This window comes from Arctopsyche grandis, chromosome 10 (genome assembly GCF_051622035.1).
Source record: "Arctopsyche grandis isolate Sample6627 chromosome 10, ASM5162203v2, whole genome shotgun sequence".
NCBI lineage: Eukaryota > Metazoa > Arthropoda > Insecta > Trichoptera > Hydropsychidae > Arctopsyche > Arctopsyche grandis.
The window spans coordinates 3,832,440-3,856,858 of record NC_135364.1 but is presented as its reverse complement, the minus strand read 5'-3'; the positions used below and the strand labels follow the sequence as shown (position 1 = coordinate 3,856,858).

Sequence of the window (24,419 nt, the reverse complement as noted above, 5' to 3'; positions counted from 1 at the left end):
GTGGATAGTGTTAAGAGACCGTAATGGCAATGGACGGGGCACGTGGCTAGAAGAATAGACGAAAGGTGGACAAAAGAAGTGCTAGAATGGTACCCGAGAGAATGCAAAAGGGTAAAAAAAAGACCGCAAGAAAGATGTGTAGACGAAATTAGGAAAATATTTGGGGTGAGATGGGTGAGAGTTGCACAAAACAGAGACGAGTGGAATCATATTAGAGAGGCTTTCATCCAGCAGTGGAAGGTGGATGGTTATACATACATAGATGATGATGATATATGTATATATACAATTTCGAAAAAAACTTTCAAATTGAATACATATTTTCATATTGCAATTTCCGTTTTTTTTATTAAACTGAATTTTTTGACCTCTATATTTCATTTGATGGTCATTTACTATTAAATGACAGGCCTTTAAAAACGTATATTTATATTTATAGGTAAATGGAAATATTGAATAGTTTTCTTTATAATAATACAACTCGGTCTCTATTGGAAACTCCAAGGAAATTTTAATTGAAAATGGTGATATAGTATAATTTATCTGATCTCAAAGTTTGAGGGACAGTCTTAACAATGTTTGGCCATAGTTATCGTTCGCCGTCGAGTGTTTACTTCAAGCAGATAGATGTTGATTGATTGATCTGCTTTTAAACCCATCAAAAGTTTACGCCATAAGGTAATAATCCCCATAACACAATTCACATCTATCCGGCCGAAAGTGTGCGGAAATATATAATTAAATAAAGCGCAGTACGAATTTTCCGTTACGTCCAATTTTCGACGTATAATTTTCCCATATATTAAACGTGCCGGCGTGTATTATTTGTAAAACGTTTTATTTTATTTTTCGGTACACTTTAACACGCTGAGAATATATTCAAATGCTCGCGTTTTCGCAGAAATTGATGGTGTATGCAAATTAAGGGATACTTTCCCCTGATATATCTACATATATTTTAAGGGCGGATTTATTCTGACATTTATCTGATTTTATGGCTTAATTATTTCAACAGCGTTTTCCCCGCTCCGAATTACAACGTCAAATTAATGCAATCTTAATTAACGCCGAACATATTATAATATAATATAAGATTATCAAGTTTTCCGTAATTAGATTGTAATATCCGCGGGCTACTTGGAAAACAATACATACACGGTCTTACTCTATACATATATTTAACATAAATATCATACACTTATTATATACATAAAAAAAACTTATTTAATATTTAAAATTATCTGCGTTTGCTTATTTTGAGCAATCGTACGACTGGTGCTTCGAACGCCACTGAAATCGCATAAGACATTAGATAACTCATCACTGCATTCCCGGCGTATATTACCAACTGAAATGAATGGAAATTCATTAAAATTATATACTGGATGTTTTTAAATATAATAAAGGGTTAAGAGTAGTTACCACGATGCCGTTGTGAAGATGGAAAGGTCCATCCAATTGATAGGAACATATCACCATGATTGTTGGATGTACTAGATATGCGCAATATGCTAATCTACTCAGAGGTAGTATACCACGATAGCTCAGCAATTTATTTAATATACCATCCTTGGCTGATATGCAATATAGTACTATCCAAGCTACTGACACTCCCCAAGCTAAAAAAATAACGATTTGTATTAAATAAAATAATTTCAATGTGATTTGATCGATCTTTTAAAATTTCACATACAAATATACATTCATACATTGCTTGCTAAGTCAGATACGATATAACATTTGAACAACTTTGAGTGATTTTTTTAAACTGTTTAATTGATAATATAATTTATTAGGAGGTTAGGTATATTACCTAATATTTAGCTTGATTCTTACACATATAAAAGCATTTAAGAAAATGTATTGTATTAGATGATTTCTATCAACAAATTGTATACGTTTTTTAGTACAATTATACATATGTAAATATTCTTATTTCATTTAATATATTTGATAAAAATATACGGGTGTTAATTAATAATATAATTAATTAAAAGTTTAGGTATATTACCTAATATTTAGCTTGATTCTTACACATATAAAAGCATGTACGAAAATGTATTGTATTAGATGATTTATATGAACAAGCTGTATACGTTTTGTAGTACAATTATACATATTTAAATATTCTTATTTCATTTAATATATTTGATAAAATTATACGGGTGTTAATTAATAATATAATTAATTAAAAGTTTAGGTATATTTCCTTATATTTAGCTTGATTCTTACACATATAAAAGCATTTAAGAAAATGTATTGTATTAGATGATTTCTATCAACAAATTGTATACATTTTTTAGTACAATTATACATATGTAAATATTCTTATTTCATTTAATATATTTGATTAAAATATATGTGTATTAATGAATCAAAAAAAGATATTTAAAAGCACTAGCAAAAGATCTCAGACGATCGACAGTATATTTCATTCACAATCCTAATAAAATATTGATCATTTATATATGTTATATGTAGGCATTGAATAAATTGACTGAAAAACCACATCGTCCTGTTAGTATAGGCTCAGCCCCACAAAGTCAAAAGGGTCCACACACAGGTTTAACCCTTAAAGCACCGCTCATTCTTTGACCGTCAGTCAAGGCTTACCAGTGTGTCCGATACTGACGTAGAAAGCAGTAGGCCATTGATCCAGATAACCATCTTTCATCCCGTAAATCAGCGAGGACACTATACCCATAGCACACGGCCAACTGATCAAGTTTAACCACCACGGTATGGTGACCTTTCCGCCACATTTGTAAACGTACCATCCTGTAGCCATACCTGTAATTTATTTCATTATTATTATTATATAAAAAAAAAACAATATGTTCAAATATAAAACTACGAGCCGTCATGCTTTGGGTTTCCCGTGGAAATTAAAATATCAGAATTGCTATTTCACAAAGTTTAATTGTCTTCATTATAATGTATCTTGTAAGAATTGATGCCATTTATGCTGATTTTTAAAAGCTTTGTATAAAATTTCTCACACTATATTAATCCAAAAATCTAAATCCAAGATGATCTCTTTAATTCGTTGTATTTTTTACTAACCTGTTCTTACTTTCACTTTCGATCACTATTAAGGACAAAATTTGGCTCTTATCCGATCGTTTTCATACTTTGCCATTTTGCTCATTTTGGTCGTCAATATAAGTGGAAGTTTCATCCGCCATTACGATCGTGAAAAAATATCGTATTATACACGTTTGAAAATACTTCCTCGTATTTCTTTCTGACGTTTATCGAGCGTTTTTTTAGCCTCCTCTAACTTTTCGCCGTCATCTGGCCATGTCATATTTTAATTGTTTAAACGCCTTTAACTTTTTCTTTTTTCACTCTATATTTTATAAAATTTGCTTTATAGGTTCTCATTATCTCTCTCATTATGTTGTCTTATGGTCAATTGTGTCAGATTTGACATTTGGCAGTTGACATCTCTTCGAATGTAGGTGAGTTTAAAGTTGTAAATAACTACTGTTTTATTTATTAAAGGGTTTTTCTTAGTTTCACTTGTGCAACGATAAGTATTTCCTTTCTAAAACTGTTCCGATTGTTTTGATCCATTTTGCGAGGTTTGGCCCCCGATAGAGATTTCAATTGTATCCGCTTAATCGATTTTGAAATATAATCGTTTTGTCAGGTTTTAATTGTTTAAACGCCTATAACTTTAAATTTTTCACACTATATCTTTTAACATTTGCATTGTTTTTATTTATCATATTTTTTCATTTTGTCTTTGATAACTGCTTATTTAATTAACTCCTTATTGGGTCGCATTTATATCATATCCGCGACCCAAAATTTTAAGTTATATATTCAATTACATTAATCTTCTAGTATACATATTATATCATTATATAAAGTAATATATTTAATTACAATAATCCTTTAAGTTAATCATTTAGTATGTATGTATATATGCTATTTTTGATTCATATACAGAAATTTCCCTAAGATTGTCATTTAAGCCGGACTATAATTTTTATATTGTGATACTTTTCATATTTATTTTTAAAATTTTAGTACCTTTTATAAATATATAAACATTTTTTATATTTATTTTTATATGTTGTTTTAATATTTTTTTATACAAAACTTATGTAAGCCTTGTTTTTAAAAAACTCTTTTTTTACTACAATTTTTTTGAGTTTGGCCTTAACTACTAGATATGATCAAAGGTCAAATCTGTCAATATAATACGGTGCCCTCAGGAGTTCTTCAGGTTCTCATTTAAGTCATACTCGTATATAATTTATAATATATCAATAATAAGATTTAGTCTTGCGTCTCAAACTTGCATTACATTTTATTTACTATAATATTAATTATTTTGGTGCCGTAATTATGTGTTTCTATTCATTCAAGTAAATAAATATGAACATATTTGTATTTATATAAGTATTATTTTTATGCAATAGAAAATTTTTGAAGTTTAAATGGCGTAGTTCTACGTCAGTTATCTTTTATATTTATATTATAATTTTTCCTGAAAATAGAAGAGGGGGGTTTCTATTTTCATCTAAAATGACCAACTCGGTATAATATTTAACTGCGTTATAAAACGGGTCGTTATATACGCTTTTATCTCGTTGAGTGTAGATTTTCACGGCTTCATTGTGTTACCGTTAAATTTTATAAGACAATAAAAGCTCGTCGGATCTCTCCACGCTCGAAAAGCGTATTATTAAACGGAAAAGAAAATTAAATTTCTCCAGTCTAATGCTGTTTGATGTTAGAGGGGGGTCTCGCATGTTTTTGTTTGGGATTTTTTCATTTTTTTTTACTTACCGATTAAATAAGGGCCTAAACGAGACCACGGTTTGTCATAAAGCAGGTCGAACATTTCAAAAGGCTCTTGTATTTTCGCTTTGTAGTTGTTGGTTATCGATATGTAGCCAGTTGTCAACCATGAGGTTATCATCAATATTACTAATACTATCGAGGACACTTTGAAGTATCTGAAATTGAAAAAAAATAAGCATAATTATTATTAATAATAAATTGTGTAGCGAAATATGAAAGTAAAAAATGAGAAGCACACTATTAGGTCGCAAACAATATTGGATTATATATATTATATTACATTCTAAACGAAATCCATATTGACCTTCGGAAAATCGAAAACGTGATAAAACATTCACTTCAGAGCTCAACACGCGATATTAAAACGAAAATACATAATAATAATAAATTGAATACAATACCTTTTCGACAGCAGAATCAAAATGGCGCCCACGACATAAAACTGCGTATCATTGGCCATGTACCAAGACCACAACATGCACATTTCAGACTGCGGGAAAAAGTTATTGATGTACAAAATATTCCTCCACCAGTTTTTGTCGCAGTTCACATGGTCGTAGATGTTCAACTCAAACACGCTGTTGTTGTGGACGTACCGGAACGCCAGTTGATTTATCCCAATCACGAACAGGTACGCAGGGGTCAAACGGACCACTCTGTAGAACATCAATACTCCGAATTCGCTTACACCACTGCGAATGTCTCGTGAACACGTCCGTCTGGTAAATTGTGTTGTAGTTGTTTGATTGTCCGGTGATAATGTTTGCTGAGGGCAGGTTGGGTTGGTGAAGGCGTATTGGGATTTGTCTTGTTGTTGTTGGTCGCCATTTTGTTGCTGTTTCTTTGCGTAGCGTTTCATTAAGGCGTTGTATTTGGCGTCGCTCGTTTTGAAGTATAAGAAGGTTATGAGAAATCCGCTGAAATACCATAATATGTCTATTTTATTGTACACCTACATATGTATGTATGTAAATGATGAATTGGGGCAATATTTATAGTATTATAACCAGTGGTGTAGTGCTAAATGCAAAAGAACCAGGGCGGTGTTTGATTTTTATGACCCCCCAACCTCTTTTTTCGTTACTTAAAAAATATGTATCCTAATATTGGTAGTTCAAATATTTATAAAAAAAATCAAATGCTAATTAACAAATATTCTTGTTGAAATTATGATGTTTTTTATATCTTCTAAAAACTTCATAATAATAATTAACATAATAACTAAAAGAAAACAAAAATATAGAAAAGATATTGGAAAAGAAGAATTACAAAAATCTTCTAGTTTAAGAAAGATTTTTCAAAATATTATAGTTTTCAGATTTTACTACATTGTTGAGAAGATTATTTCGAACTTTAGCCAATCTGTTTGAAAAGAAGGAATCTCTGATTAATTTATTAAATTTTTCTTTTTGGAGTCTGAGAGTGTGACCTCTAAGATGAGTGTTTTTATTGAACTTAATGAGTTTGGACATATGACAATTATGATGATTATTTATTATTTTAAAGACTTCCATTATGTCGCATCTTATTCTTCTCGTCTCAAGTCTTATTAATATTTGCCAAAATATTTTTTAATTTTACTCATAAAACAATTTGATGTAATAATTTGAAATAAAAATAAAAATATAGTATTGCTGTGTTCAAAGTAAGTATTGGAATCAATAGCCAAATGTTTTTTCTATTGATTGTAATTTTTTATTGTATTAAAATACTTATAATTATATTTAGAGAATTTTAAATGTCAAAAATATATGTATATATAATAAATATATTTTTATACACATTTTTTAAACACACATCTCATAAGCGACGAGGTACGATTTTTCTTATAGACCTATACCCAGTGAACACGAATCTGGTAATAAAAAATGTTGATTGGCTCGAGATTCAGAGATATGTGCTTTTTAAATCGCGCGATTTTTCTATATCTTGGTGTTGTTCGGTCGGTTGGTTCGGTTGCTCAAAATCTGTCAAATTCCTGTTCAAAATGAATATTGGAATCTATAGTCGGGTATTTTATCTTTCATTTCTGGTACTTTTCAGCTTTCAAATATCTCTTAATAGTCGTCCAGTTCAAATCAAAAGTGAAATGTACGTATTTTCACTTGGGATTTTTTCCCACTGTTAATACTATTTTATATTGAGTATTTTCTATTGAAACATTTTTATTGGTATAGTGTTCTGGCCACACGGTTTTTTGTTTTTGTTTAAAAGGGTTAATTGGAAGTGTGCTAAACTTTAAATCGGTAAAATTGCGAGCTAAAAGCTCGTACTATTATTTACTCGTATTTAGGCGAATCGGAATTGAATTAATAGGGATAATATATTAAAGTGTCTTTATATGAGAATTAAATAAAATTCCACATAGAAAAATCATATTTCGACTATTCTTGTGGATTAATAACAAAAATTCGTTTATTTTATTGAGGTAGCCAGTTATCAATAGAATATATCTCCGAATCTCGAGCCAATCAACATTTTTTATTGCCAGATTCGTGTTTACTGGGCATAGATCTAAAAGAAAAGTCATTTCTCGTCCCTGAACCATTTTTCGTGTCGAACAGTGTTATCATATTTGAATATATTGGGTCAAACTTAATAACGATTGATTAGTTTCCGCTCGGCTTATTTTTTTTGTTGCTCAGTATTATCATAAAGCTTTCCAACAATCCATTTTATAATTGTGTATCAGTAAAATAATATACATATGTATTACACTTTTATAAAGTGTAATACATATGTATGAAATTGTAAGAGAATCGCTGTAAAATTTTTAATTTGAAACATTTCAGCCCTTATAAAATATATGGATTTTACAATTCCATATTTTTTTTATGTAATTTCAATTATATACGTATTTCAAACACGTACTCATTTATTCAGCGACGGTATTGTTTTCCGAGAATTCTTCAAAAAAGTATGTATTTTATGTGTGTACATTTTTTTCACGTATGTAAAGTCTGCAAAACACTGCTTCTGAAAATACATAATTGTGTTTGTCGAAACAAACTAATATGTGCGCGTGTATAAAAATACAGCAAAAAAGAAAATACAATATTTCAGGGTGGTAATACTTTGAGTCGGGTAAAAAATTTGCGCACGTTCGCAAAAGGAGTAATTTAAAATTAACGTATTTATTAAAACTGTCTTGTATAGGATTTGTTTGCTCTAAAAAAGCTCTCATTAAAAGCTCCGTTTTGGAGAAAATTAAAAATTCACAAAGCGGACCGTAGCACAAAGCGGAAACATTGATCCTCGGACTCGGATTAAAAAATTTGAGCGTTTGTCGTATTTTAAAAATTCTCTCGTATAAATAAAATCATCGAGTTGTGCTTACCTTATAAAGAAGAACGTATCCACTGAATATGAAGCATTTCCGACCGTTTGGTAGAAGAAATTTCTTTCCGTAATTATTCTCAAAGTTTTATTATCGGCTACAGTGAAAAGTTGTAGATATGTGTGTACCATTATAACCCAGGCCAGGGATAGAAATCTGTAAGTAAACGACTTTTTGTATGAAAATATATTTATTAATATCGAATATATGTATCTAGTTCAGTGAATATTTTTAATGAAATTTGTTGAATATTTCGGCCGACTGTGGAATTTTATTTGCGAAATATGTTTGTATTTCATTATTTCTACATACCTCAAGCCATGTATGCACGATATGGAGTCTTGCGTCGAATCTTCGGTTCTCATTATTTTTTCAGTGTTCGATATGATCGAAAAAGATAGCAGTATTTGTGAAAATAATCCTGTGGAATTGAAGCAAACATTTTTTAATATCTGGTAGATAATTGAATGCTGCGACCGTTTATATGTTGGAGATATTGTTTTTTTTTCCATTACGATTGTGTTTGGATATAAAATATTTAAATATTATATATTTTTTATGAATGTTTTATGATGTCATTAATCACTTAATAGTGTATGCATATTTATTTTAAATTATATATATATATATATATATATATATATATATATATATATATATATATATATATATATATATATATATATATATATATATATATATATATATATATATATATATATATATATATATATATATATATATATATATATATATATATATATATATATATATATATATATATATATATATATATCAGGAAGCCCTAACAAGTAAACCTGAACTTAACTTCCTGGCTAATTACAAACAATGCAGCATTTTTTATTACATAATCCACTGAAATACGAGACACTAAAACCCTCAAAATTAACGAGACATATATGAACATTGTACATAAATCATACTCAAATAGTGGTGACATAGAGGGTAGGATGAGTTTTTCGCTAATTTAATTGAGAAACCGTTTCAAAATGAAATCAGAAAAATGGGCAAACTCTGATAGGAAACGATCGACTTGGAGTCACAAATATCAAAGGCTGACCAGCAGCATTAAATTCTTTTCAATTGAGGTCAACTCACGGGATCGAACCCGGCGACCTCTCAGCGCTAGGCAAAAACCCAACCACGAGCCATGCTGCTGACTAATATTAGATATATAAACGAAGATAATTTGAATCTGCTTAATATCAAGCTCAAACAATTTTTGATGTAATTTATTTAAAATAGCCTTAAAATGAATAGAATAACTAGTGGTTAGCATATAATGCTTTGAACAGATTGGTCACGGGTTCAAATCCCACTGGTTTCTGCTGGCCAGACCTTGGATTTGTGACTCCAGGTCAATTGCTTCCTATCATAGTTTACAAATTTATCTGATCTTCATTGAAACGGTTCCAAAAAATTGGCAACCTTACCCATTTTCTGGTAAATATCGAGTTTTCAGGAATCTCGAATTTCGCTGAATTTTATAAAATGCTGCAAATTTTCAAATTTGACCATAAAATGTCTCTGTATATTTTAGTTGATATGTATTTACTGAATTGGTTAAAAATGCTACAAATTTAGAAATTTGACCATACATGTCTCTGTGGATGTTAATTGATATGTATTTACTTTGCATAATACTTATAATACTTGTATCAAATGTACAATGTTTCTAACCAGGAAGGCACAATGGATTTACCTTCCTTTCTGGTATAAATTAAAAATAAATAAATATGCATATTATGAATTTCACACATTCAGATATTCAAGATATTCATACCACACAGCCTATGTAGATTTCTTTATACTATCCTACGTATACCAAATTCAATATACGTATGTATTATAATATTATATTCAATATCAGGAACACAATACGAACCTGTGCCAAGTTTTTTCCTATCACTTTTTACAACCTTCTCGCAAATATCCACGGAATTCGAAGCAATGCCACCATTTTCGCTCAAGTTTGAACTGGAACCATTTCGCTGAGCATTTCCATTCCCACTTCCATTCACGCCATTTCCATTCTCGTGTACGTGGGTGTAATTATTGTTTTGGCATTCTATTTCTATATCGTCGTTCCTCCTCGTCTCATCCTTTTCTCTATTATGGACGTTTATATACGACTCGTATGCTGAAGCAACGATCATCAGAACCAAAATCGCCACGCCGACACCTCTGCAAAAAATAAAGTGATTCGTATTAATTAAGTATAGGGCATTCGAAGTGTTTCTCACGCATAATTGACATAAATAAAACTTTGAAAATGGGTGCTTTATTTCATGAAAACTCGCAACCGTTGAATCACCCGTTATATAAATCAAGGTTGTCGATTGCGGTTAGGGTGGGTGGTCGAGGGGGTGGTCCAGAGCAACATACCAGGTTTTGCGGTCTTCCCATTGTCGGCCAATAGTTTGCGGTTTTGTGTGCTATTCTTGTTTATAATACGAGAACAATGGCACGATTAGTACCGGGAAAAGTTGGTCTGTTGTCGTGTTGTATTTGTGAAATTGATTTGTGTTATAGACTTAGAGTTCAACGGCGTGTTCAAAAACGGAACGCTTTGAACGGGAAGTGCATATTTTGCTATGCAGTTTTAAAATTGTACAACGATGTGAATTTCAAATGAAATTCTTAATGGAATCTTCGTACTTGCTTCGTTGGTTTTTCTGTATTGCAATTTCAGTTTTATAGTTAAAAGCTTCATTGATTGTATTCTTCCTTTGTGTACAATATAAATTTTCCTCTGAGCATAAATTTTCCTCTGTAAAAATATCCACGATTTTGCACTTAAAAAAAGGCGTGTTTTTTCCCTATAAACATACCCAATATTTATATAAGATATTTAAAGGTATTGATCGGTAATGGACTTTCAATGGACATGTGTTTATCGAAACCGACCAAATAGAATTTTTAATATATGTACTTTCATATTGTAAATAGGTTTTTGAGCTCTTTTTCCTATTATGCTGTACATTAACATTAGAATAATATAATACTATGATTACTTACAAAATTAAATTAAAATTTTAAAATAGAAAATGATCAGTAGATCAATAGCTATTAAAATAGATATAAGATGTATTGTGAACATAATTTAGTAATAATAAAAAGCATTTAAAAATCAAATATACCGTAATGAGGTGAAAATACAATTTTTTGAGTTTGTTTGAATTAAATTTGCTTTAAATTAAATTTGATTCTACAGCTGGAATATTTTTTAAAATTTTATTAAAAAAATCATAAAACATTATCTAATTCGTCTTAAAATATAATAATAATAAAAACTTAATCATAAGAAAAACAAACATGTTTCACTCTTCGTTCATAATTTTATAATTGTATTATTTAAAAATGCATTTTTACATTAATTTATGTCTGGTCACAGTAACGCGTTATAGTGTTCTGTTATGTCAGTGTGGCAAAAATATGTAAATAAATAAATAGGATTCCGATGTAAATTTAAATGAGTTCGTTATTGATTAAGTTCTCTAGCTTCTTGTCGAAGACATTAGCTTACTTCAATGTTAGCTAAACCCCGTTTGTTAATAAGATATCAAAGCGACCTAAATATTGGAAGTGGTTAAAATTTTACTACAATTTTTTGCCGGGCAGGAACGTCACTGAACTAACAGAGTGAAGCTTATAAAAAGTTTGTAGAAAGAGGATAATTTTTTAATTTTTCTATAAATTGTGGGGTTTTAATATTTAAAACGTGAAAAAATATTTAAAAATCACGTTGAATCAAAATTTTTCAACAACGTGTTAATCCAACCGTGCGAATCAAAGCACCGTGAAAATTGATGGATTATCTCCTTTCCAACTAAATATAATACACGTATAGTAATAATATCGAATTAAAAAGCATAATAAATGATGAAATAAAATGCAAATGAACCGATATTTAATATAAAACTTTGCAAACACTGAAAATTCCCACAGCTTTCTAAACGCTATTTTGCGCCAAGAGATTGAAAAATCTCTCGAGCTTTCCACAAAGTTTTCACACACACCCAGGAAGACAAAGAGAGATAGAGAACGAAGCAGAGCGATAATTACTATGTACCAGTCGGTCTCGAAATTAAAAGCATCAGGATTAAATCGTCGCGTCATCGCCGTCAAAGGATTTGAATGTTCTCCCCGCTGACAAATTTCGCACATTTATTAAACGGGGCACGTTTTTCATTCCGAAAATTAATATCCCAGAAATACACTCGCACATAAAATAATATTATTAGAAAGTCTTCACCCTCGAATCGGGAACTTTTCCGACATTCCATTCATCGACTAATTGGATCGTTACGACGCGCATCCTTTTGTCCGACACAATGGACCGCTTTCTTAGTTATATACGATGCGAACACTTTGATTGATGGCTTATTGTGTCACGGGCTGACGTCTACGTACATCTCTCGTAGGTTTCGTAGACTATGTCGTAGCACACCTGAGACGACGTTAGAATAATCTGAAATTCAAATGCGAGGGCGATCCTCTCATCGGATTATGCAGGTCCCATTAGAGGGCTCCAGCTAACCCGCATCTTGCGAATATACATCTTTAACACGCCCACACAATATATACACACACCCATTCCATAGTTATTTAAGTAATTCGAGACTGAGGGTTAACACTCTCAAGCCGAATGAAAAATATGCGCATATAATATTGAGTGCGGGCTAAATACTAGTACAGTTCATTAGCAATGTGGTTTTGCGCTGTCTCGTGCGTATGGTCTTTGATCTTTAATCCGCAGGTTAATGGATTAAATGGAATGATGTCTTGCCATAATGATGATGATGATGGTGTTGTGTTTTGTATGTAAAGCTTACGCGCTCTAATTTGCGTGGAAGATTATTTAATGGGTGGTTTGGTTAAAAGCGTTTCGTATGACGAAACCGGTAGGGGTTTCAAAAAAACCACCCGAAAGAAAAAGCGGGTTTTCGGTTGTTTATTTCAAATAAAAAGCCGGTTGACCGGCTTTCACCGGTTCCAGAAAATTAAGTTTTAAATTTTTATAACGAAAATAATTGTAAATATACAATTTATATAATGCAAAAAAATAATTACTTAGAAATTAAAATGAGTTATTAAAGGTCTTGTGTAGGTTATTCAAACTATGTTCTTTTAATATTATTTTATTGATTTATGACCAGGTTTTCGTCTATTACTAAATCTCAAAGCCACCGCTAAGTGCTGTACCTTTTTTTGTTGTTCAAAGAAATACGCGCCTATTCCTTAAGAAATTTTAGATATATATTTACACATTTTTTTTGGTCTTTTATATAAATTTGAAATTCATAATTGTTAATTTTGAGGAAAAAAATATTAATCAAAGAAAACTTTAAAAAGCCGGTCGATCTAGCTAAAATAGTCGGTTTTCGGTTTTCGAAAAATGGTCAAAAATTCGGCGTTTCGGTTTAAATCGGCTAGGAAGCCCTAGTCGAAACGTAAAGTTAATGGATTTACTAAGTGTAAATTTAGATCGAAATTTTAAATCCTTGTTTTTGAAAGGAGTCGATTAGTAAATTAGCAAGTTTGATTTTAAATATAATATTAAAATTGATGTCTTCCTGAGTATATATGTATGTATATACGGTATAAAGCTTTTGCGGTTCAATAAAATGTTATAGAACACATAAAATCTGCTGTATCTTTTATAAGGTTTGATTAAAACGAAGTTGAATAGAATCTTATGATTCAAGATGTAGTATAAAGAGCTTAAAGTCTTAATTACGAAACGCAAGTTTAGTACCAAAGCTTGAGCGACTTTAATCCTTAGTACGTATATCTTTTGATCTTTATTTTTATACATTCACGGACACTTTATCATATAAATTTGAATTAAATTAACATGAAATCACTAGCCGAAAATGAGTGGTGAAATTTGAGGCTAATTTGAATTTCAAACGTAATCCAAAAATTTGTATAATTTTATTTAGTATGTATCTGAGATCTAAAGACATTTTAAAATATACCATTCTCCAATGAACAACAAATCCCTTTCTCCACTGTAATTTTAATCTACATCCTTTTAATTTTTCACCTCGTTTATTATCCGGCGAACAAATTAGTTACGACTGTCATACTTTTTCCTTCCATTTGTATTCATCATAGAAAGGGATGAAGTTGACAAATTAAAAGATCACAAGGACCGGAAGCCTAGGCTTTTGCGATTAAGCGGAGAATATTCCACGACTCAAATTGCCTTATATTATATACATATATAAATATATATAGGGATAGAAAGAGTCTCACCCTACTATGAAGAATTTCACGTCTTTCCACATGTCATACGAGCCGGGAATCTTCTTGACGTGGAGTACATCCAAGTTGACGGCGTCTGAAAGTCCTCTAGGGTTGCTCATTTTCGAGCTGCTCTTCAGTATAGATAAGACATCCTGTGTGGAACATGATTTGGGTAGACACTCTCCAATCAGCATGATCCTCGGCTGAAAATATCGCAAGTTTAATAGGATAGATGTGAGATAGCTAATTGCGATTCGATGCGTGCGCCATCGACGAAAGTATTCAACTTTTCTCGTTAGGATCGAGTTTTGCCGAAAGGGGCAAATGTGCGTAATGAATTTTCAAAATCAAATCAAACTTTCATATTGTATATGTTTATGTATGTATTTGTAGAAAATATTAAATGGAAACAATGCTAAGCTTTTCTTTTAAACGGTTTCAGTTGTTGTTTTAAATGTGAGGCAATATAAAGATACATACATATATGTATATGCATGTAGATGTTATTTTAGTGTTCATTTGTCTATATTTTGTCAAAAAAATAAAATGATTGAATATTGTATTGACATATAACATTGTTGGAAATTCTAAAAACGTAAATAAGCTTAATTCCGTAGTTAAATATGATGAAATTTTGTTTATAAAATAAATATATACATATGTTACAGTGAAAGCATATTTCAAGTGAAAATATAATTTCACCAATTCAAGCAGTGAAAATGTATCAAACAATGAATTTACAACGTTTAACTCTATAAATTTAACCCTAACAACCCAATCTTAAATGAATAGGGCCAACCCTTACTTAACCTAACCTGTCCTAACCCTTAAATAATACCAACCCAAAAATCTAATCTTAAATGAATAAACCCAACCCTGAAAATGTAACTGGTAATGATTTCACTGAAACTTCAGTGAACATATACATATTTTCAATTGAAATATAATTTCACTGTGACATATGTATATACTATAATATATATTAAATAATCGATTTGACTTTTGCCTTTTAAATCTTTCGATTAAAAAATTCTGTGTCACTTTCAATTTAAAAGTCTATTAAAAAAACTAACTTAGCCCTACTTTTTTTGTATTTAAGCTTTCAAAACTGTTCTATTTAACTAACATCGTAGCAACTTAATTTTTGAAGGTTAATTTTTTAATATCACTTGGCAATTAAAATACCCTTTATAATTTATTAACTAATTGAAATTCCAATATGTATGTAAATGTTATTAAAAATAACCTAAAGGCGTATTATCTTATATCTAAAACGAATTAATTAATTTATTTCTAATAAGTGTAATTACATTATTAGGAATAGATTATTAAAATAAGCTTAGTCTTCATTTAAAATTACAAAATATTTCATTTAGTTGTATTATGTATACACATATTTGACACTTTTTAAGAAAAGCCTCTCACAATTGAACGAAACTGTTTTTATCAAATTAACTAGTAAAACATTTACAAAATGTTACATTTTTAAGAATAAATAATTAAAGTGCCCTTTATATTCGTTTAAAAGTAAAATAGATTTCATATAGTTATGTTATGAATACAAATATTTGAGACTTTTTGAGAAAAGCCTCTCATAATTGAATGAAAATGTTTTAATATTGAAATCAACTAGTATAATAATTACGAAATGTATATAATATGTAGCAATGTATTAACTTTAAGGAACATTTTCTTTACAAATTTTGAATGTTTATCAGACTGTTGACCTCTATCAACATTTCAATCACTTTTGATCGTTTTTAAATCATCAAAATTACAAAAATAAATTAACCAAAGATACAGAACATAAATTTATCAATCTTTCGACTAAAAATCATTTATGGCATTGAGTCGAAGACTTATATAGCTTAAGGACCTACATAAGTGGGTATTCTAGGCTTATAGATAAGACAGAATTGCCCACACGTAAAACGAAAACGGTACGAAACGCTTTTTAGAAGATTACATCTAGTATTTAAACGCAGCCGTTTTGTCCGCATAAAATATATCTACGTAAACCCGTGAAGTTGAAAGCCCCATTTATACATGCCGTGTTCTATAAATAAGAGGGGGTGTAACATTTAAATTCATGCCTATCTTCTCTCGAACGACAAAAACGAAATGTTTATTTATATATGTATGTACATATGTATTTACAGCTATAAGATATTGAAACGACCGCAGACTCGTGGATCTGTCGCTGCGTTCATTTGAATTTAGATGGAGCTTTCGCGAAAGCTCTGAGCGTAAAAGATCTACAATAGGGCACGTCGCCAATCGCTTAATAACGTGGTGTGAAATTTTCACGGAAACACCGTGTAGTTTGACGGTGAAATATGAGGTAACCGATCGTTTTAAATTTAGTGGGACGGTTTTGTCTTTCTAATGTGTTGTCATGAATTGGTTATATATTTGTAATATTAAATAATTTCTAAGTAATTTAGGTAAAAAAAATATATATCTATAAACAGTACAAATTTCTTGTTGAAAGTCTAATAGTTTAATTTAATTTATTTGATTAGAGATATAATTATGTAGAAAAAGAAAGAACCATTTTAAAACATTATGTTATATGTAGAGACACGTATTTTGGGCATTTTGCTATTAATGCTTAATAGATGCTAAAATTCGGAATAGATGCTAAATCAAAACAAACAAACAAAAGTGAAATTTGCATGAAATTTATAAAATTAATAGATAATTTAGAAGGGTCTTCCTATCCCTTTGTCCATTTATTATGTGAAGAAATTGAGGGGATAAAACAGAGCTTGCAGTTCACCATAGACGGTGTTTTTCCTGTCGAAACCAAGCAACTGCTTTTGTCTACTACTGTAAACAAAAGAAGACAGTTGGAGCTGTGCATCCAAAAGGCTGCTCAAAAAAGCGTCTTAAAACTAGACTCGCACTCAAGACTTAATGAGACTAATCTATTCCTCCAAACATTGAGTAAACTATTCAATCCATCTGTGGCAGGTACAAAGTCTAATATTAATGTTATAGAAATAGTTTTGTTTTTTAGAAACCTGTCATTGTTTAATGTTTTAACAGAGACTCAATGTTTAGAAGGATATCAGCACTTTTTTAGACAATTGATAGAGAATATAAAAAGTGAATCCACGCCGGATATATTGCTATTATTGATAGCAACAAAAATTAAATATGAAGAGTTTGGTTGTACAGCTTTAAAATCTATTTGGTGTCCCATCAATGGTATGGATGCTGAAAGGTATTTTAATAAATACAATATAATTCTTACCGATCGTCGTACGAATCTCTAAAAAGAATCTGTAGAAATATGCTCCATGTTGAGTTTTAATAAATTTTAATTGCTATTATATTTTTATATTCATATTTTTATCATTGTAATTTTAATTCCAAAACATTTTTGAATTTTTTTATTATATTTTAATTGTTGTGTTATCTTTAAATTGTATAAATGTATATACATTTTATTAAAATTCATCGGAATTTTTTATTATTTAAAATTAAACTCTTCATAAAAATAGATGCTAAATTTGAATAATTTAAATGCCCTAAAACGCTAAAATGAAAAATGAAAATCCAAAAATTGATAAAAATAGATGCCCAAAATACGTGTCTCTAGTTATATGCCATTTTGAAGCGTAAAATTTGTGAAGTGTTTTTTTAAAAAAGCTCGAATGTGACCAATCCATGACATTATCTATGTATTAAAGGAATATAAGAAGGTCACAAAACAAAATTTGATACTTTACTTTTTCCACTCATCTCATATAAACTTAATATTAATTACTTTCTCATATATGTACGTTTTTAATTCATTAAACGATTTTTAAACTTCAAATTCACCTTAAAAATCGTTCAATAATTTTGCAACCCTTCAGAATCCGTTCTACATATTTTATGAATTATTTCTATTGTCGGTAATATTGAATAATCGAAACAATTTTATCAAAAGAAAATGTTGTAAATATTGAAATCACGTTTGAACAAATGCATCGCTAAAATAAGATATTGATACGAATTTATTTACATATACTACATCTTTTAAATTGAAGTATTTATTTAATTAAGTATATGATTACATTATTATCTCAAAATTTACTGACCATTTGGTTTGTTGCCTATACAATACTTGCCTATACGTTTTCATCACAGATTACCTAATCACAATTTGCTTTAGGTCATCGACTTTAGAGAGTATTTAATTAATATTATGTACTAGATGTATTATGAGCATTTATAAGAATTGTAAATAGGTTTTTGAGCTCTTTTTCCTATTACGCTGTACATTAACATTAGAATAATATAACACTATGATTACTAACCAAATTAAATTAAAATTATTATTTATTATTTATTTATTATTTTATTAATTGAAAAATCAACAGACAGGATGTACAGAGATAGGTATAAAAAACACAAAAAGTAAATAAATAATATATGTAACACCCGAGTCCAATAATAGATTTTTACAAAAATGAAAAAGATAAATATAAGGAAAACAAATTAAAAAGTAAAGAATAAAGGCATGACAAAATATGTAGTACATTGCATAATTAAACTATAGTATTAAAATATTTGGAAAAGGTTATAAGATAGAATATAAGAAGAAATTGAAATTTACAAATATAAAAAACAAATGAAAAAGGTAAATACAAAATAAACAAATGAAATGGAAAGGAATGAAAGCTATAATATGATTAAATAGCACATTACATAACTAAACTAAAGTATAAAAATAATGGAAATATTGGAAAAATAGAATAGAAGAAAAAATGAATCAATCGGTCAAGATTCTCTTGATGTTAGACCTGAATTGATGTAGGGAAATACCAAACAGATCAACCTCATTCAGCTCTCCGTTAAACATACGATAAACGCGCTGCAGATAAAAATATTTTTGGGAATTAGTATTGAAAGGATCAAGTGAAAAGAGTGTAACGCGTCTAGGGTATCGAACTGGGATTCTGAAATTAACCTTATTCAGTAAATCAGAACAATCAAGGAAACCATTTATGAGCTTAAAGAAGAATATAGCATCAGAATGTCGTCGCCTGACAGAAAGATTGTTAAAAGAAAGGATTTTTAAAATGTCGGAAACAGTAGAATGGGTATAGGTAGGAAAAAGGTAGCGTAAGGATTTAATAAATTTAAGTTGAACTTTCTCAATACAATTAATATGGGATAAATAAAAAGGTGACCAGATAATTGAGGCAAATTCAAGGTGAGACCTTACAAAGGAAAAATAAAGTAATTTTAGTACATAAGGATCATTAAAGGGTTTTGTTGAGCGGAGTAGGAATCCAAGAGATTTAAATGCTTTGTTGGTAATAAAAGAAATATGTTCAGAGAAATCTAGTTTATTATTGAGTATTACACCAAGATCCTTAATAGAAGATGACGTGTTAAGGATTGAATGATTTAATTGATATTGATTAGTAATAATTGACTTATTTCTAGTGAAATTTAAAATAGAGCATTTTTCTAGATTAATAAAAAGATCATTATTTAAACAATATATAGAGAATCTATCTAGATCTTCTTGTATCTTATGACAATCGTCTATGGTGTATATAGGTTTGTAAATTTTTAAATCATCAGCGTAAAGAAGTATAAAGGAATGTTTGAAGATGTATGAGATATCATTAATATAGAGTAAAAAGAATAAGGGACCTAAATGCGACCCTTGTGGGACACCGGAAGGAATATGTCTAAGTGATGATCTAAAACCATTGAGAATTATGATTTGGTGACGATTTAGTATATACGAAGAGATCCAACGAAATAAATTTCCTCGGATTCCAAGGGACCAAAGTTTATTGAGTAAAAGGTTGTGATTGATTTTATCAAAAGCTTTAGAGAAATCCGTATAAACGACGTCTATTTGGATTCGTTTGTCCATATAAGATGTGAGAGTACTAGTGAAATTAAGCAGGTTAGTCTCTACCGATCTCCCCTTAAAAAAACCATGTTGTTCAGGTATAATGTAGTTTTTGAAATTGGAGAAAAGGAAATTATAGATAATTTTTTCAAAGATTTTACTAATGACAGATAGTTTAGATATAGGACGGTAATTCTCAATAAGATTCTTATCACCTTTTTTAAAAATAGGGGTGATGTAAGATAATTTCCAATAGTCAGGAAATTTACCGTTCGACATAGAAAGATTGAAAAGGATTGTTATGGGAAGAGATAATGGGACAGCACATTTAACAAGGAAAAAAGAAGGCAAACCATCACAACCCGCACCAAGATTAACATTGAGAGAGTTGATGTGACTGAGTACAGTAGATAAGTCAAAATGAAAAGTAGATAAGTTACAAGAAGAAGTATCTGTATTAGAGATAGAAAGGTTAATGGTAGAATCACTATTGAAAGTGGAGTCAAAATAGTCAGCAAAAATGGTACAGATTTCAGAACCATGTGAAGCCGACTTATTTCCATAATACATTACGGAAGGATATGAAGATGAAGTTTTTTTTTTTTGAATTTATATATGACCAAAATGATTTGGGATTAGTTTTAATATTATTTTGAATAAGAGAAATATAATTTCTAAAGCAGATTAAAGAATATTTTTTAATTCGAGCTCTTAATAGTGAAAAACTTTGATAATCTAAGGGATTTGAATAAATTTTAAATTTTTTATGGAATTTGTTTTTTTCTTTTATTATTTTAATAAGAGACGATGTAAACCAAGGGGGATATTTGGTACGCTTAGATTTAAGAGTAAAAGGGACGTGGCATTCAATAATATTTTGTAAGGTATCGTAAAATTTTTTACAAGCTAAATCAATATTTAAATTGGACAAAAGTGAATTCCAATTGATATCGCTTAAAATTGGAATAATTGTAGCATAGTCAGCTTTTCTAAAGAGGAAAGTTTTATTATAATTATAATTCAAGGGTGAAGATTTGTTGTAAATTATTGAGATGCAAAAGGATAAATGATGAGAATCTTCATGGATTAGCGTAGAGTCAGCACGAGAAATATATAAGGGGAAACTACTAATAGCTAGGTCAAGAATACGATTATTAGTATTTGACAAATAATTGTATTGATAAAGTTTATTATAAGATAAGAATTGAGTAAAGGAAAGGGAAGAAAAATTAATACAATTGGAAGGAAATAGATGCAGATTTGAGTCGTATTTTGTCCAATCAATAGTGGGAAGATTGTAATCACCGAGTAAAATGAATCGATCCTCTGGATAATTGGTTATTAGATCAGATACTTTATTTAAATGGGTAACTAATAGAGTTTGGTGAGAATTACCAGGAGGAATATAGACAGTACAGATATTTAGTTTAAAAAATTTAGTGGTAATAGTAATCCAAAGGTCTTCTGTGGAAGTTAACCAATTATTTTGAATGACAGAGGGTAGATTATTTTTCACAGCTATGATTACACCACCACCAAATATTTGGTTATGAAGAGAATAATCTCTGTCACGTCGAAACACCTGATATCTGGCATCAAAAAACTCACTATTATTGAATGAGTCATTTAGCCAAGTTTCTGATAGACAGATAATATCATAATTATTAACTAATACATTTTGAAGAAAAGAGTCAGATTTAGTTCGGAGACCTCTGACATTTTGATAATAAATGACAAGACGATTAGAAGACATTGTAAAAAAGGAAGTAGATAGAGCACGTAGTGATATAAATATAAATATCCATATGCATAAATGAAAATAGATATATGCATATAAACATACACATAACTGCATACACAGATAAAGATATGGAATTATTAAGCAAACCATCCTTGGTGATACCAGTTGAAATGCAAAGGTATACATGGACACAAATATAAAAACGAACTCGTACCTTTTTTAGATTATGAGTAAAATATATGTAAATAGCATAGTTATATAGTAATAATAAAAATAATAAATTATATAGCCATACGTACATAATTGTTTGCACATACATTATAATATGTGATGCAGACCAGTAGACAATAAATGCATAGATAATTATTAGGTTATTAAAATTTAATATTGCACTTAGTCATTTGATTTTGCAAAGATCTGATTCTTTTGAGATTTGTATGATATTGGAGCTCGCACTTTTTCTAATCATGATCTTGCAATCTTTAACCCACAAGTAGGCGTAGTTATATTCAGTTTTCAATTGGCGTGCTCGCTTCAATAATAATTTATTCGTTGGTGTAAGGTGATCCGTTACGTATAGGGTGGTGGGCGGGCCTGGAATATTGATGTCGTTGGTGGTGATGCCGCGGCGGGCGCGCACGGCCGCCATCAGCAGGTCCTTACGACGGCGCTGAGTGAACCGTACGACCACTGATGACGTGCGCACACTCACATCGCTGTTGCCCTCTCGCTGTTGCTGTTGCTGTGAACCTGCAACGCCCTGGGACGGGTACGGCCGCACACGGTGTATGGTGTCAATATCTGTGTCGCACAATTTGTGACCCACGACAGCACATAAGTCATATAATATAGACACTAGATTTTCACCCTTTTTCATAGGTATGCCGGATATTTCTACATTGTTTTTTCTAGAGAATTGATCTTGCAGATTGTTTTCTTGTTTCAGTTCAACAATAGTATTTTGCGCCTCAATTAAACCTTTATTTACATCAGAAAAGCAGGAAATTTTCTTTTCAGCAGTGGTTAGTCTCCCATCAAATTCATCAGACTTAGCCTCTATTGTGAATAATTTATTGTTTATGTCTGTGATTACAGATTTTATGTTTTCAAACTCATTTTTCATGGTATTAAAGTCTGCTCGAAAGCATTTAATTTCATTAAGTATATCAAATAAAGATGGCTGAGGACTGATGACTGAATCTTGAGAACTGAGCATTAGTGATGAGGACTGAGACGGCGGAAGGGGGTTAGGATGGATACGGCAAGAAACGCATCGCCATTTTTCCTTATTCTTTGACGTCATTTTTTTGTATTTTGTTTCCGAAATCCCCACACAATCATGGTGGAAAGGTTCTTCACAAAGCTCGCACAGCACATAATTAGTCAACAACACAACACTTTTGCATTTATAGCAAATCATTGTTAAGTATTATTAGTTATTAGCGTCACAATTTATAATTTAAATAAGAGAATATTCTCAAAATTTCGCACAAAAATATGTATGAAATAAATAGTTTTTTGTTTAACAATGTTGCATTATGCTGTAATATTATAAAATAGAAAATGATCAGTAGATCAGTAGCTATTAATACAGATATAAGATTTATTGTGAACTTAATTTCGTAATAATAAAAAGCATTTAAAAATCAAAATCAATACGTTTTCATAAACAACAATTATTCCACAGTTAATATTATTTTTTATAACATTTCTTTTCATACTTACGGTTATATACATATTTGTGTTTATGATAAAATTTTTAGCATTTATATATGCATGTTGAAGTATTAATTCAAAATATGCATACATTTAAAGCCAACTAATTTTATCGTACCTAATTTTCAGTTGGCAAACTTCGCTACGAATCAATCGATATAGATATGTACTACACTACATATGTTCAAATTTCAGTAATTAGATAACGCAAACTTAAGTATAACCAAATTTTTCACAGTTCTCTCGACATTTTCTAAAGAATGGTCACCCTTTCCTAATAGCGAAGTGCAAAATGTTCTCTTTTGCTCGCATTTGCTTGCTTGCTCTTCACTCTGTACATCACGCTATCAACGCGAGAAATGAACCGTGTTAAAACCCATATTGCTTAATGTGTAAGGCGCGTGCGAGGTTACAGAAGGTACTGAAAGCGAAGACGAAGGTACTTTCACCACTAGGTACCAAAATTGGATACTTTTATAACGTTGCCATTGAAATTTCAATAATACGACGTTTGATCGACGCATTCCCGTCGCGAAGATTGTGATCGAACTTTCGCATTTCCCCACACACCGTGGAATAAATACCCCAGAGGGATAAGATTCCGTATCGACATTTAGAGTATCTTTGTGCTAATTTGTCTGAAGAAAATTTTAAATTATTTCAATCATATCAAA

General features: G+C 30.3%; 2 protein-coding genes across 2 annotated transcripts; both read right to left on the bottom strand.

Annotated features, from left to right (window-relative positions):
• Positions 1 to 1,237: 1,237 nt before the first annotated feature.
• Positions 1,238 to 14,619, bottom strand: LOC143917651 (nose resistant to fluoxetine protein 6-like). The gene is made up of 9 exons (XM_077439234.1): positions 14,435 to 14,619; positions 10,059 to 10,357; positions 8,465 to 8,573; positions 8,153 to 8,308; positions 5,217 to 5,732; positions 4,801 to 4,970; positions 2,614 to 2,790; positions 1,423 to 1,619; positions 1,238 to 1,348 (listed from the first exon to the last, which is right to left on the bottom strand). The coding sequence occupies exons 1-9, from the start codon at positions 14,617 to 14,619 to the stop codon at positions 1,238 to 1,240; spliced, it is 1,920 nt and encodes a 639-aa protein (XP_077295360.1).
• Positions 14,620 to 18,778: 4,159 nt separating this feature from the next.
• LOC143917850 (uncharacterized) lies at positions 18,779 to 23,411 on the bottom strand. The gene is made up of 2 exons (XM_077439459.1): positions 22,329 to 23,411; positions 18,779 to 19,289 (listed from the first exon to the last, which is right to left on the bottom strand). Exon 1 carries the CDS (start codon positions 23,330 to 23,332, stop codon positions 22,427 to 22,429), a length of 906 nt encoding a protein of 301 aa, XP_077295585.1. The 5' UTR covers positions 23,333 to 23,411; the 3' UTR covers positions 18,779 to 19,289; positions 22,329 to 22,426.
• Positions 23,412 to 24,419: the final 1,008 nt, after the last annotated feature.